We start from the raw sequence: 12912 nt of genomic DNA, 5'->3' as shown, positions 1-12912 counted from the left end.
GGGAGAGGAAGAAGCAGGCTCATAGTGGAGGAGCCTGATGTGGGGCTCGATCCCATAACGCCGGGATCATGCCCTGAGCCAAAGGCAGACGCTTAACCGCTGTGCCACCCAGGCGCCCCTAACGTCCAATTTTCTGACGTAATTGGTAAGATATTGATATCTCTAGGACGTAATGGCAAAAAAAAAAAAAAAATGCTCTTTTATTCCCAGTATTACAAGTTCTGGACTCTCAGTGCCTCATAATACTTAAGCGTGTAAATTCTTCTGAAAATTTAAGCCTGGGAAGAATTACTGATTTGGATTGGTTGTTATACTGGAAACCAAGTCTGAAATATTAGTGCACTTGAAGCCAGAATCTCCTTGATTGCCCTTTTGCCCTGTCTGGGTATACTCTGGAAACCGCTAGATGGAAGTCTGAGTTACTGTGATAAATAGAGTGTTTGATGGGGAAGCCCAGCAATGTCCTTATCATGAGGAAGTTGTGGGATAATTTGCAAGGCACCTGGTTATCTGCATGGTGGATGCTGGGAATAGAGGAGTAGGTAGGTTTGAGAGATCGTATTAAAAAAAGTTTTAGATTGTCAACAACTTTGCTACTTGTTTCAGCCTACCTGAGTTCATATCTGATTGTGTTAAAGATACAATTATCCAAAGGGTTTCTTTGGTATGATTTCTTAACTCCCTCTTCTCCAGTTTTTCTGATAACAGACTCTGTTCTCCCCAGAATATGATGATTTTTACTGTGTTTTCCGTCTCTTGGCAGCATTAATATTTCGCCTGGAAGGAAATATCCAAGAATCCCTAGAACTCTTTCAGACGTGTGCTATTCTCAGCCCTCAGTGTGCAGATAACCTCAAGCAGGTGGCGAGATCTTTGTGAGTATCTGCGGCCTGCAAGCCCCGGGATACTCACAGAGAACACTGTAGAATGCTTTTTTCTCAGGCAAAGGCTGCTTCTGGCAGCCTGATCTGCCTGATACATAGAGGGAGAGTTGCCCAACAGGGATACTGGGATCCACTTTGAAGGGTGGATTGAGTTTGAAATTTGAGAAAATGAGTTAACGATGAGTATTTCAAACATTGTATAGTGTAGCGTGATGGGGGAAAACCGATATTGTTTATTGTATAAATAGTGATATCTTGTTCCCTTAATCCCCTAATCTTACTGGCAACCTGTAGAAATTTTTTCATCTGCTGTTCCAACATGTAGTATAATAAATACTTGACATAGTACATATTAGTAAGTGTTTGTCGAGTGGATGCCCAGACAGTTCCTGGATGCAAACAACCTCCACTCTTTATAAGCTGTTAGGTACACTGATAGTTTTTCTACTCTGGAGCCATAAAGTGTCCCATGGGGTTCCCATCCCCACTTTCTTACCTCCTGTCATTCATACCTGCACTGTCTTTGCATAGAGGCCCGGACTGCCCTTGCCTCTCTTTAGAATTGTGATCCAGTATCAAGGCAGGAGATTTAGTCTTGGAAGGGAAGGGGTTGTCCCTTAAGTAGATGGTGATGATGAATGCTGGCAGCCCTTGCTTAACTGGTATATATATATTAGCTCATTTCTTTTTTGTTCTACATTTGTGGTATGTTGCAGAAAATAAATTACAGAAGACTTTCACTAAAATTGGTGGAGTGAGTCCAAGACCCTGGGACAGCGATCAGTGCAGCCCCTACCAAAAAAAACTTCTGTTATTGATAAGCCAGCCTCATTGGCCAAAACAGCACAGCCAGCTAATAGGGAAGAGGCTTCCAGAATTCTCTCCTGGACAGAATATGAGTCAAATGAGGGACTAGTGGAGTTAGTCCTGTAAAAGCTTTGAGTTAATAATTACAGAAAATGTATCTCTTCCCCAGATTTCTTTTGGGAAAACATAAAGCTGCCATTGAAGTGTATAATGAAGCAGCTAAACTGACCCAGAACGACTGGGTAAGTAGAGGACTTGAAGTTCTTTGTTACCAGTGACATGCTAATGGTTCCATTTGTCATATGGCTCTTTTGTTATGGATACTGAATACGTACATGCCCAAAATGTCTTTATTTTATCCTCACTTGATTGATGATTTAACTGAGCATAAGATCAAAAGTTGTGTTGCCTTATAACTTAGCAGACATTGCTGCCTGGTTTTCTGGCAGTCTCTTAACAGTCTGATTCTTGTTGATAACTCCACTTTTTTCTCTAGAAGCTTTGAAGAGTTTCTCTTTATCATTGGAGTTCTGAAATATCAATCATAGTTGTCTAGAAGTGTTTCTTTTCTTTTTTCCCCCCTCATCTGTGGACCCTCAGTTGGCTTTTCTGTGAGGACCCTTGCTCTATTTTGGGTCAGGGAAATTTTGTTTGAGTCATTCTTTGATTTTTTTTTTTTCTTCTCCATTATCTCTTTGTTATCAGTTAGGGATTATAACTGCAATAAAAATTTTGACTAAACATTGGCTTTACCAATTAGGGGTTTATTTTTTCTCATGAAACAGATCCAGGTGAGTAGTTGCCAACATTGACTTGGTGATCCAAGGACGTCAAGGCTGAGGCTTTTCTCCAGGGTCACAAGGCATCTGCTGCAGCTCTAAGATCACATCATCATTCCAGGCAGGGAAAAAAAGGAAACAACAAAGAGAAAAAGACATAGCCTGTATTAGGAAAGTATAGCTTTCCCAGAAATCCCCAACAGACTGCCACTTGTGTGATATCAACCCCCCCCTTTAAGGAAGGCCAGGAAGTATAGTTTTTACGTTGGACACATTGACACTATAACGTTAGGTCTGTTGGGAAGGACAACAAGGAGAGTGGCTATTCACCAGAGGCATCTGGCACCCTGTTTTCCATTGTATTAAACGAGTTCTGTACTTGTTCCCTGTGGCTCTGACGTTGCATCTCATGTATTCCCCCTCCTTGTCTTTTTGCTGTACATTCAGGGACATAGCCTCTCCAGGTCTCTGACTCTTGAAGTTTTGTTCTGCCTTCCAGAATTACCTTTTCCTTCCTCTGTAAAGGGCCTAGTGAATATTTTAAGCTTTGTGGCTTCATATAGTCCCTATTGCAGCTACTTTAAAGTTCCAGTGTGAAAGTTCCGTAGGCAATGTGTAACAAGTGGTCATGGCTGTGTTCCAGTAAAATTTTATTTACAAGAAAAGCAGAGGATGAATTTGGCCCACGGGCCAGGGTTTGTAGACTTCAGCAGACTGGCTCCAGTGACGTATATTCCGTCTCGGCGGCCTCCAGATGGTGTTGTTGGTCCCTGAGTCCACATCACCTAGTCAAGTCCCAGGTTCCTAGGAGAAGGAATCTGGTCGGCGCGCAAACACACACACACACACACACACACACACACACACACACACACACACATCCTTCGGGGTGGAGCAGGGGCTGTGGGCAGTTTGTTCTGAGAGGAGGGCAGGGGGCAGCTCTTAGAGAAGAAAGGCCTGGGGCTGGGTATGTAACCCCAAGACCCAGGAAGATCACTATTTAGTCTGCTTTTCTCTCTTATAATCTGAGTTTTTTACATGTTATTTTTACATATTAACCTATTTTGTAGAATTAAATGTATTTAATCTAGGAGAAACTACCTGTAGTGCCGTGTCAAATGTACGCTTTGCCGGGCAGTGACTGTCTAGATGCCTGTCGTTCCAGTCACATAGTAACCGTGGGGTTGACACCTGTGCTGTCTCACTTCCTTTTGTGTGCAGGAGATCTGTCACAACCTGGGAGTCTGCTACATTTACCTGAAGCAGTTCAGGAAGGTACTGTGTGGGAATGACGGTGGCGGTTGGGCGCCGGCTGGGGAGCCCCCTGAGGGGCCGCTTGTTGCAGGGACGCCATCGCTTGTGGTGTAGGGTTCCTGAGAAGTGCTTGTGGGGATTCTGGCAGCAAAAATTGAAAGTGCCAGACATTTATCCCCCTATTTATTCTCATTTTTCATTCATCTGCTTTTTTTTTTTTTTTTTTTTCTGATTTTAGCAAGAAAATGACAAACTCTAAAAGTATTATGAGGGAATGGCAGTCGAGTTGCTTCTCTCCCCTCTTCTCTCCCGTCCTTGGTGTCATTTTCTAGTATAGAAACAAACGTTCAGTAAAACTTAGATATCAAAAAGTGAACCCTTCGGTCTTGAAAGTGTAATCACGACTGTGTGAGCTGTCTTAATGGTCTGATGGCAACTGATTGTAGTTTTTAAGGTTACTGGAAATGAATTTAAGTTTTAAGTGGATTTGATTTCTGACAGTTACCATTTTTAATGTTATTTTTCCATGTAAGAACTTATATTTTTAGTGGGTCTCCTTAGGTTTCCTGGGCAGATCTACAGTGTTTTATGCTTGCTTAGGAGAGTTTTCTCCTCAGAGAATATTCCACGCAAGTGCATTTCTATTCATAGGATTATTCTGAGCCGGGGCGGGGGGGATTGGTCTTTGGCCAGAGCTGTACTGAGGAGAATTATATTTAGATTTTACTGTAAAGCTAACTGAGCAAATATAATACTTGACATTGATGTAAATACTTGAGTCAATGAATGACTTAAAGCCCTTTTGATCATCGATTAGGATAAAGCTCTTCTAGAGGAGTTTTTTGTTAGCTTTGGTATCCTTAGTACCTAGAACAATAGGTACTCAGTGGATACATGCGGAGTGAATAAATGAAAACAGTCCATTCATTATTTATCAAAATATTGGTGAGGAAAATGAGGTCCACCCCAGGGAAGGTTGTGCAGTTGGTCAGCGGTGCAGCTGGGATCGAGTTCAGGGCAATGCTGTATTCTGTACTATGACACTCCTTTGAACTACGAAGTATGAGTCATGGGTATGAATATCAAGAAGCAGAAGACACTCAGAAAGGTTAATCATCTTGTATAAAAAACTCTCCCATGTGGCTCCAGAGGCAGACACCTCACGTTGCAGCTATCCCGTCAGCAAGCAGTTTCGGTGTGTTTTACTGTTTTTGGGTGGTGGGGGCTGTTTGCTGAGATGTCCTGCTCCTGCCTGAGCACCGCGGGAGCTCTGTCTTTACGAGAGACACACCAAGCCATTGTCCTTTCGTGGTAGTGATGTGGTTCTCTTTATTCCATCAATCTTGTTAGGCACAAGAACAGCTGCACAACGCACTCCATCTTAACAGGCATGATTTGACTTATATAATGCTGGGGAAGATCCATTTGCTGGAGGGAGACCTGGACAAGGCCATTGAAATCTACAAGAAAGCAGTGGAGTAAGTATGTCTGTTTTCTTGAAGGCGATGAGAAAATAAATGGGAAAGACATAGAAACCCCTAAGTTTAAGGCTGATTACGGATTACCGTGGCGGATTACTAATTGTGTGAGAGTAGAGCTCAGGCTAAGGTTAGAAGCTCCCATGGCTGGCTTACATAAGGAAGACTGTGTTTCTCACCTATCAGTATGGCTGGAGGAAGGAGCGGATAGATTTTAGAGTCAGCTGGTAGACTGCCATTGTGGTTTTAAACTTTACAGCAGATCTTGTTTCCAGAGACATTGGAGCCAGAAATCTTCTGATTCTTTAATAAACACGCAGCCTTTATTAGCCTGAGACTAATGTCTTGTTTTTTTAAAACGTCATTAGGGTAGGCCAAACCCCTGTTGATAATGGAACTGACTGATTTCCCAGGATGGTGTTCCACGTTTCTTCTCTAGGGACACATACTAAATTGTCTTTTTTGTATAGGGTCTTGTTTGTTTTAAGTGGGATAGCTGTAGCAAAATGTCTCATTTGTTTTGTAACTTAACAGGATGTGTGGCCACAGTGTAATTAGTCTGATAATTAGTTTCTGAAATAAATTTAGATTTTTGTTAATTACCTTTGTCTTTTACCACAGCAGTCACTTTTCTGGTTATACCAGTCACAACACTTTTCTGAATTTTCTTTAACCACATTTTGTGTCTAAAAGTACATAAAAATCCCTTGGTTTGAGGCATGTGGATCATGATCTCAGGATTGTGAGATCAAGTCTCTTGTTGGGCTCCCCACTCGGTGGGGAGTCTGCTTTAGAGTCTCTCTCCCTCTACTAACCCTCCCCACTTCATGCTCTCCGCCCCCCCCCGCTAAAATAAATAAATAAATCTTTAAAAAAAAAATCCCTTGATTTGTTAAGCTACAAAAGACTTGTCAGCAAGAGGCGAAGTTTACAGGGACAAGTAGGAAGGAGCCCCTGTAGCATATTTTAAGCTTCTGTGGTGCTGGGTGGAAGCCTTGATCCCTGACTTCTGCCTTTTAAAGTTGTCACTTTGAGATTAGCTCACAGAAATCTGGAGGGTCACATCCTTCCAGGGGCTCATCAAGGACTTAAGTCAATAAAATTCCCAAGGGAAAAAGGGGACAGCTGAGCATTTGGAACCTCACTGAGAATGGAGACCATTGTTTATGACCCATTGCTCTGGAGATGGTAGTCATGATTTGGTGGCAGCCCAGGGGATGCCACCAGAATCAGGGAAGTCACGTGATTGGTTTATGAGAGGGAGGTGATCAAAGTGGATATTTATTATGGCGGAAAGTGAAGGGCAAATACACGGTTGAACTGAGTAAGCTCTGTTTGGCCAGCTCAGGCTTCCCCTGACTGGGGCTTTGGTCCCTCTAGTTCTGGTCTCCCCCATAGGTAACCAGTGCCCCACTCATTCCTTAGAAGCAGGAGAAGCTGTTCCTTGCCTTTTGGCATTTTCACTGATGAAACTGCCGATGACCCCTACAGACAGAACATCTCAGTTCAGTGTTGCTTGGGTTTGTGACAAAGGCAAGTGTCAGTGAGGGACTGGGAAAGCAGACGATCTTTTACTTAAGTCACTGTTTACTCCCCAAAGCCAACGGCTTTTTCCTTGAGCTCGTATGTGTCTTCCTTCTTTTTTTAGTTTGGCTATTTAGTATGGCTTTTTGTTTAATGTGGAGAGCAGAGCGTGAGGGCCGCTGGGATCCTAAACACACAGGAAACTCTGCTGGCATTGTCCGTACAGTGAGACCAGAAAAACAAAACAAAACCGCCCCACAAACCTACGCGAGGGAACTGGCTACAACTGCGTGTTTTAGATGGACTTGATTTATGGAGCGTCCATCTGTAATTGTCTCCGTATAATCAGGACGGTCACACAGAATATTTCGTAGGTGGTTCTTAGGACTTTGGCCCTAAGGAAGGGTCCTGACAAAGGAGTCTGGATTCTAAGTCCCATTTCCTTTGTGCTGAGCAATCCATCCTGTAGCCAGGGTTGAGAGGACTGACTTTTGAAGGAAATTCCCAAATCACCTTCAGGAATTCTCACGGGTGTCTCCAGGGGCTGCATGAGGGTGGGCCCGCAGGCAGGGGTCTCGGTGTCTCACACACGTCTTGCTTCCCTCTGAGTGCTCTGTGTGGGGCTCTGTGTTGCAGGTTCTCGCCAGAAAACACGGAACTTCTCACAACTTTAGGACTACTCTACTTACAGGTAATGAGAACTCTCCTCACTCAGGCACTGAGGTTGGAAATGCTTTTGGATTGTATGGAGTATGGCGTCCCTGCACTTTGATTTTACTTTATCACGTTCTACTAAAGGTCACAGGAAGCAGGTGAACCTTACTTTCTGAATTTGATATTCTTTGTCTGCCAAAGGAATGGATTGTCTGCATTCGAATCAGGCAAATAAGTCTGTTCGAGGCTACTGCAGTTCTCATTCTTACCCATTTAAGGAAAGGGCAGATATGGGAAATAATTGGTGGGGGCTGGCCTTGTGTTGCTGCGGGAGAAGCTGTGAGGCAGGTGGGCACCAGCAGGCCTGGGGCGGAGGCCGTTTCTGTAGCTGCTTCTTCCCAGCCCGGTCCTACGGGAAAGCGAAGCCAGAGCCAGAGCGTGGTCTAGAATACGAAGTCTCCTCTCCGCTCCATGTTTCCCTGCGTGTGAATGGCCTTCTTTTAGTGCCTCCACTTCTCTATACCAGCCTGCGGGCCCCCTGAGGCTCTCTCCCTGTCCCACCCCCGACGAACTCATTCCCTGCTCAGCTGGTCCACCAGCTCCGCCTCTAGGGTGGCCTTTCTGTCTCTTGTTTTTCTTGAAAAGGAATCAGGAGCTTAACCCTGGACCTTCCTGGCCTTTGGCTTGGAAGCTGGCCCCCGGGCAGGACGTTCACCAGCCCATTTCCTGTCAAGGAGGTCTGAGTGGGAACCGCAGAGTGTGCCAGAGGCGGGTCGGGCAAACAGATACTTGGACCTTCAGGGGACAAATCAACAAATATGGGGATTTTTAGTTTTCTTTTTTTTATCTCATATCTGTAGCTCTTTTTTTGTCGTGACAACCAGAAAGCCCAGGTGTTTCTGTTCATGGTGTGGTTGGCCAGACTCCTTAACTGCTGTCTCCCCCTGATGTAATTCTCTGGTTTGCTTTTTCTCCAAGCTCGGCATTTACCAGAAGGCATTTGAACACCTTGGAAATGCACTGACTTATGACCCTACCAACTACAAGGTATCGTAGGCTGTCAAATCCCAGAGCCTTCACACAGACACTCCCGCCGCTGCCTGAGGTGACCTGGCCCTAGAACGCACTGTGGATACCTAAGAAATTACCTTTTTCTTAGAAAAATTATAAACAGACATGGCCCTTCTTATTTGAATGTATTGTAAAGTGCTAGCGTTCTGCTTCTTATTTTCTACAAGTGCACATCTGCTGTCACAGGCCTGTCACACGGTGACATTGTCACGCCGGTGAAGGTCCGTGTGTTACTCTGGAAATGAGCAAAGCCTCTACAACTACTGTCCGAGGAGATTCTGGTGAAGAAGTGACTTCTGGGTTCTTAATGAATTTGCGAGGCCAGCTCTTGTCCAGATAGGACTTTGGGGCTGAGATCGTGGAGTGGATGAATGTCACGGAGGGAGAGGCAGCAAAACAGGCCTTGACGAAGGGTGTGGGCCTGGTCCTGTCTCTTCTGTCACGGGAGGCGTGTTAGGCTGATTCCACCAGCTCCCGCCTGGGCGCCCTTCCTCGGAGAAATGAGAGGGCTGGACTACGGAGGCCTCAAGCCTGGGTGGTGCCAGAAGGAGCTGGACCTTAAGTGGCCAAAGACAGCAGTTTCTGGGTTGTCTGGAACACTTGGGGTACCGAGTAGGGGCCATGGGGAACAGATAAAAGGCTGTTTTTTTACTGAAAGGGCCTTGACTCTGAAAAATTGACTTCCTGGACTAGAAGTAGGAAACAAATGAGCCAGGGGAAGTCACTGACATTGTATCTTTTCTTTTTCTGTACTGTGCCAGAGAAAGCCACAGCGGGCGCGGGGACGTTCCTCCCGAGCATTTGTTCCGAGAGCTTGAATATATTTTCTGTGACCCAGAAGAAGCCTGTATGTCCTGTCTGTGCCGACGGGCCTGCTGAGTGCACAGAATGGCCGCTTCACTGCGACAGCCTTCGGGGAACGGCTTAGTTACCAGTTTTTCATGTCCTGTGTTTTCAGGCCATCTTGGCAGCAGGCAGCATGATGCAGACCCACGGGGACTTTGATGTTGCCCTCACCAAGTACAGAGTTGTAGCTTGTGCCGTTCCAGAAAGTCCTCCGCTCTGGAATAACATTGGAATGTGTTTCTTCGGCAAGAAGAAATATGTGGCAGTGAGCGTCTCCTTATCTTCCTTGTTTGTGTTCACACATGCAGTTCCTGGGGCTGCCAGGCTTGCCCCAGCCACTCATCAAGTGCCCCCCTCCCCTGCAGGCTATCAGCTGCCTGAAGCGAGCCAACTACTTGGCTCCCTTCGATTGGAAGATTCTGTATAATTTGGGCCTTGTCCACCTGACCATGCAGCAGTACGCGTCGGCTTTCCATTTCCTCAGTGCAGCCATCAACCTCCAGCCGAAGATGGGGGAGCTCTACATGCTCTTGGCTGGTAAGAGACATTTGTGGGGAGAGCCCCTCTGTAGTCTGTGATGACAGAAAATGATCTAGAATCATATGAGGCCAGTGTTTAAATGTGCCGTAGAAGCCATTGCCTCGCAGATCCCCTAGGAACCTGGGTGAGTGTCCTGGAGCTTGCAGAAGAAGACAGGATATCTGGTTGCTTGTAGCCTGGGGGCGTTTCACTCAGAGACCAACAGGTTAAATGAAGATCGTCCCTGGTTCATCTTTTACCAGTTGTTTTCCCTGACTTGACAATTTATTTACAAATGTATAGAGAGAGGGAGAAAAAAAGAGAAAGAATCCAGCTAAGTTCCAGATACCACTGAGTGTTAAGAGCTTGGGCTTTAGAAGTGTCCTCCCTCCACTAGTACTGGATAGATCTCAGAGTCGAGAGGGAGGATTACGTAATTAAATACCAATGAGTATTACCTACTGGTTTTGTTGTCATGACATAATTGGTCTATTATTAATGTGAGTGTTACTATAACATGAAAGTACTAATATTCTTTCTGGGGGATATTTCTCCACATAGTAGACTTACTAAATATAAGCCCGAAAGCACTTTCCATATTCTCATGGACAGTGCGGTCTTCAGGTGGGCTTTTTAAAATCATTATTGTGGGGTTCTTATTTCTAAGAGGAAGTCTGCAAAAGCAAATTGAACGGTGGCTCACTGGGGGCCGCCCCGACACGAAGCGAGCTCCGTCCTGACGCGGGTGCAGGAGTGGGGACAGCTGGCCCTGCTCCAGGCACGAGCAGCACTTCTACTTCACAGAGTCGAGGTGGCTTTCACACTGCAGTTGGAAGGCTTAACTGCAATTCGCCGGCATAGCGTGGCTGAGGAGCAACCAAAGGCGTGCAGCCCGGACCGGCAGCCGCGTGTGGAGAGCAGTGGGGGGGGGGTCAGGAGAGATGGTCTGGGATGGCACAAGTGGAATAAAGAACTTTGGTCTTTATTCTAGGGCGAGGTTTTCCAGCTNGAGGCCGAGGTTTTCCAGCTGTATTCCTACATCTCTTATGTGTCCGGTGGAAGTGAACGCACGACGTGGGCAGGTGGAGTGGGCCTGGTTTCCAGACAGCTCTGTTTTGCTTGGTTTTATAGAACAGGCTTCCAGAAAATACTGATTAAAAAGGAGACCGTGTTCTGTTGCTAAACAAGTTAAGGATCATGGTTATGGGTAGTGGAGAACCGCTGAGGATTCTTAAGTCAGTGGTGACATGGTCCAGTTTGTTTGTAAGTCAGGGCGACCCCTGGCAGCTTTGTGGCAAGTGGATGGAGGCAGGTGGGGACATTGCTGTGGGGATAAAAGCAAGCAAGCCTGAAACAGCTCGCACCTGAACGACAGCAGTGTCAGAAAAGAGAGCACAAGAAGCAGGATTCGCGGCTGACCATGGGGAGGGGCCGCGGGAGCTGATGACGGGGGCATCGAGGCTGAGCGACTGCCACTGTAGCTCCAGGAGCTGAGAGGGCAGGGAGGACTTGAGTTTGGGGACTGGATGAACGGTGGTCTTGAAGCATTCCTTCTGTGTTCTACGCTGGACTCTCCAGCCGCGGTGCGCACTTTCTTTGTTGCAGTGGCTCTGACCAATCTGGAAGATCCCGAGAACGCCAAGAGAGCCTACGCAGAAGCTGTCCGCCTGGACAAGTAAGCCGCTCTGTCGGGAGTGGTGGTGGGGCGGGCTGGGCTCCCCAAAACCACCAGATGGCGCCACAGCCCCACTGTTGCTCTCCGAGGCCTAACTGTGGAAAGGATGTGGGCCCTCAGCTCCCGTGCGCAGCTCAGCTGGAACGAAAGGGCCCGGGGTTTAGCAGTCAGGAGGCCAGAGGAGGGGCTGGCAGCGGGCTTGGGTTGCTGACAGCCGTGGGCTGGCTGGAACAGCAGATGGGACTCGCTTTGTTTAAGATAAACTTAACTCTTCTGGGATGAATTTCATGGCGTCTGCCGGGCGGCAGGCTCGGGATCCCCTTCGCGAGCCTGCCCCGGCAGCCCCGTCAAGGGCTGGGACGTCAGACCTGCCCCCACTAGTTGCTGCTTGGCCTGACCTCTGCTTCTCCAGAGGTCCGCAGGGCGTGTGCTCTCGCCTTGCTGGGGAACGGAGAAGTTTCTGTTTAACGAGGTTTTGGTTTTTGTGCACTGAGAAGGATTTCTGAATGATCACGGGTTACAAAGCCTGCGCCCCACAGAATCCGTTTGCCGTAGGTGTAACCCTTTAGTCAACCTGAACTATGCTGTGCTGCTGTACAACCAGGGCGAGAGGAAGGGCGCCCTGGCCCAGTACCAGGAGATGGAGAAGAAGGTCAGCCTGCTCAAGGACAGCAGCTCTCTGGAATTCGACTCGGAGGTGTGTCTTTTATTAGCTCCCGGGAGGCTGTCCGGGGACTTTTGAATCAAGCCCAAATAATCCAGATACAAAGTATTCTAAAGGTTCGTGCCTGTTTTGGCTTTTGATGTTCCTGGCAGCAGGAAATCTTCGGTTGGTAACAGCCTGAGGAAAATCTTTCCTAGAAGAAAATAGGGGAAAGTCAGGCTGACTTACGTTATTGATATAATACAACTGAGTTGAGGTCTCTTTGCAGCTTCCTCCCACTTCTCCTCACGTTGGGAAGGCCGGAGGGTAGCCCTGTAACGCACCACACTTGAATCGTGGGGTTCTGAGATCCTGTGTGCATGCCCTCGCCATCCATGAAGGGGAATCTGTATTCTCTGCTGTTAGAGAATGATTTCCTTGCAAAAATACTTCCTCTCTCACATACTAGTACCGGCAGACATGATTTTGGGTAAACTCCCAGGTAGAAGGCCTGGGAAGAAGTATAGGTAGGCTTGTCTCTGCCAGTGACATCTGTGACTTTTTTTTCTTCCCATGTGGGCACAAGATGGTAGAGATGGCCCAGAAACTGGGAGCTGCCCTCCAGGTCGGGGAGGCACTGGTCTGGACGAAACCAGTTAAAGATACCAAGTCAAAGCACCGGACCACTTCAACCAGCAAAGCTGCCGGTTTCCAGCAGCCTCTGGGCTCTAATCAAGCCCTGGGACAGGCGATGTCTTCCGCAGCCGCACACAGGAAG

At 46.9% G+C, this 12912-nt stretch overlaps 1 protein-coding gene across 1 annotated transcript in view; it reads left to right on the top strand.

Moving 5' to 3' along the window:
- BBS4 (Bardet-Biedl syndrome 4) overlaps nucleotides 1-12912 on the top strand; it is a 58350-nt gene that overhangs the window by 42924 nt on the left and 2514 nt on the right. The window contains exons 4-14 of the mRNA XM_034660706.1: nucleotides 709-875; nucleotides 1861-1933; nucleotides 3692-3745; nucleotides 5075-5202; nucleotides 7363-7417; nucleotides 8359-8427; nucleotides 9410-9562; nucleotides 9663-9834; nucleotides 11422-11491; nucleotides 12047-12188; nucleotides 12721-12882. Coding sequence (XP_034516597.1) covers nucleotides 709-875; nucleotides 1861-1933; nucleotides 3692-3745; nucleotides 5075-5202; nucleotides 7363-7417; nucleotides 8359-8427; nucleotides 9410-9562; nucleotides 9663-9834; nucleotides 11422-11491; nucleotides 12047-12188; nucleotides 12721-12882 — 1245 coding nt within the window. The remainder of the gene's footprint in view (nucleotides 1-708; nucleotides 876-1860; nucleotides 1934-3691; nucleotides 3746-5074; nucleotides 5203-7362; nucleotides 7418-8358; nucleotides 8428-9409; nucleotides 9563-9662; nucleotides 9835-11421; nucleotides 11492-12046; nucleotides 12189-12720; nucleotides 12883-12912) is intronic.

Source organism: Ailuropoda melanoleuca, chromosome 5 (assembly GCF_002007445.2).
Source record: "Ailuropoda melanoleuca isolate Jingjing chromosome 5, ASM200744v2, whole genome shotgun sequence".
NCBI classification, from domain to species: domain Eukaryota; kingdom Metazoa; phylum Chordata; class Mammalia; order Carnivora; family Ursidae; genus Ailuropoda; species Ailuropoda melanoleuca.
This window is presented reverse-complemented; position numbering and strand designations above follow the sequence as displayed.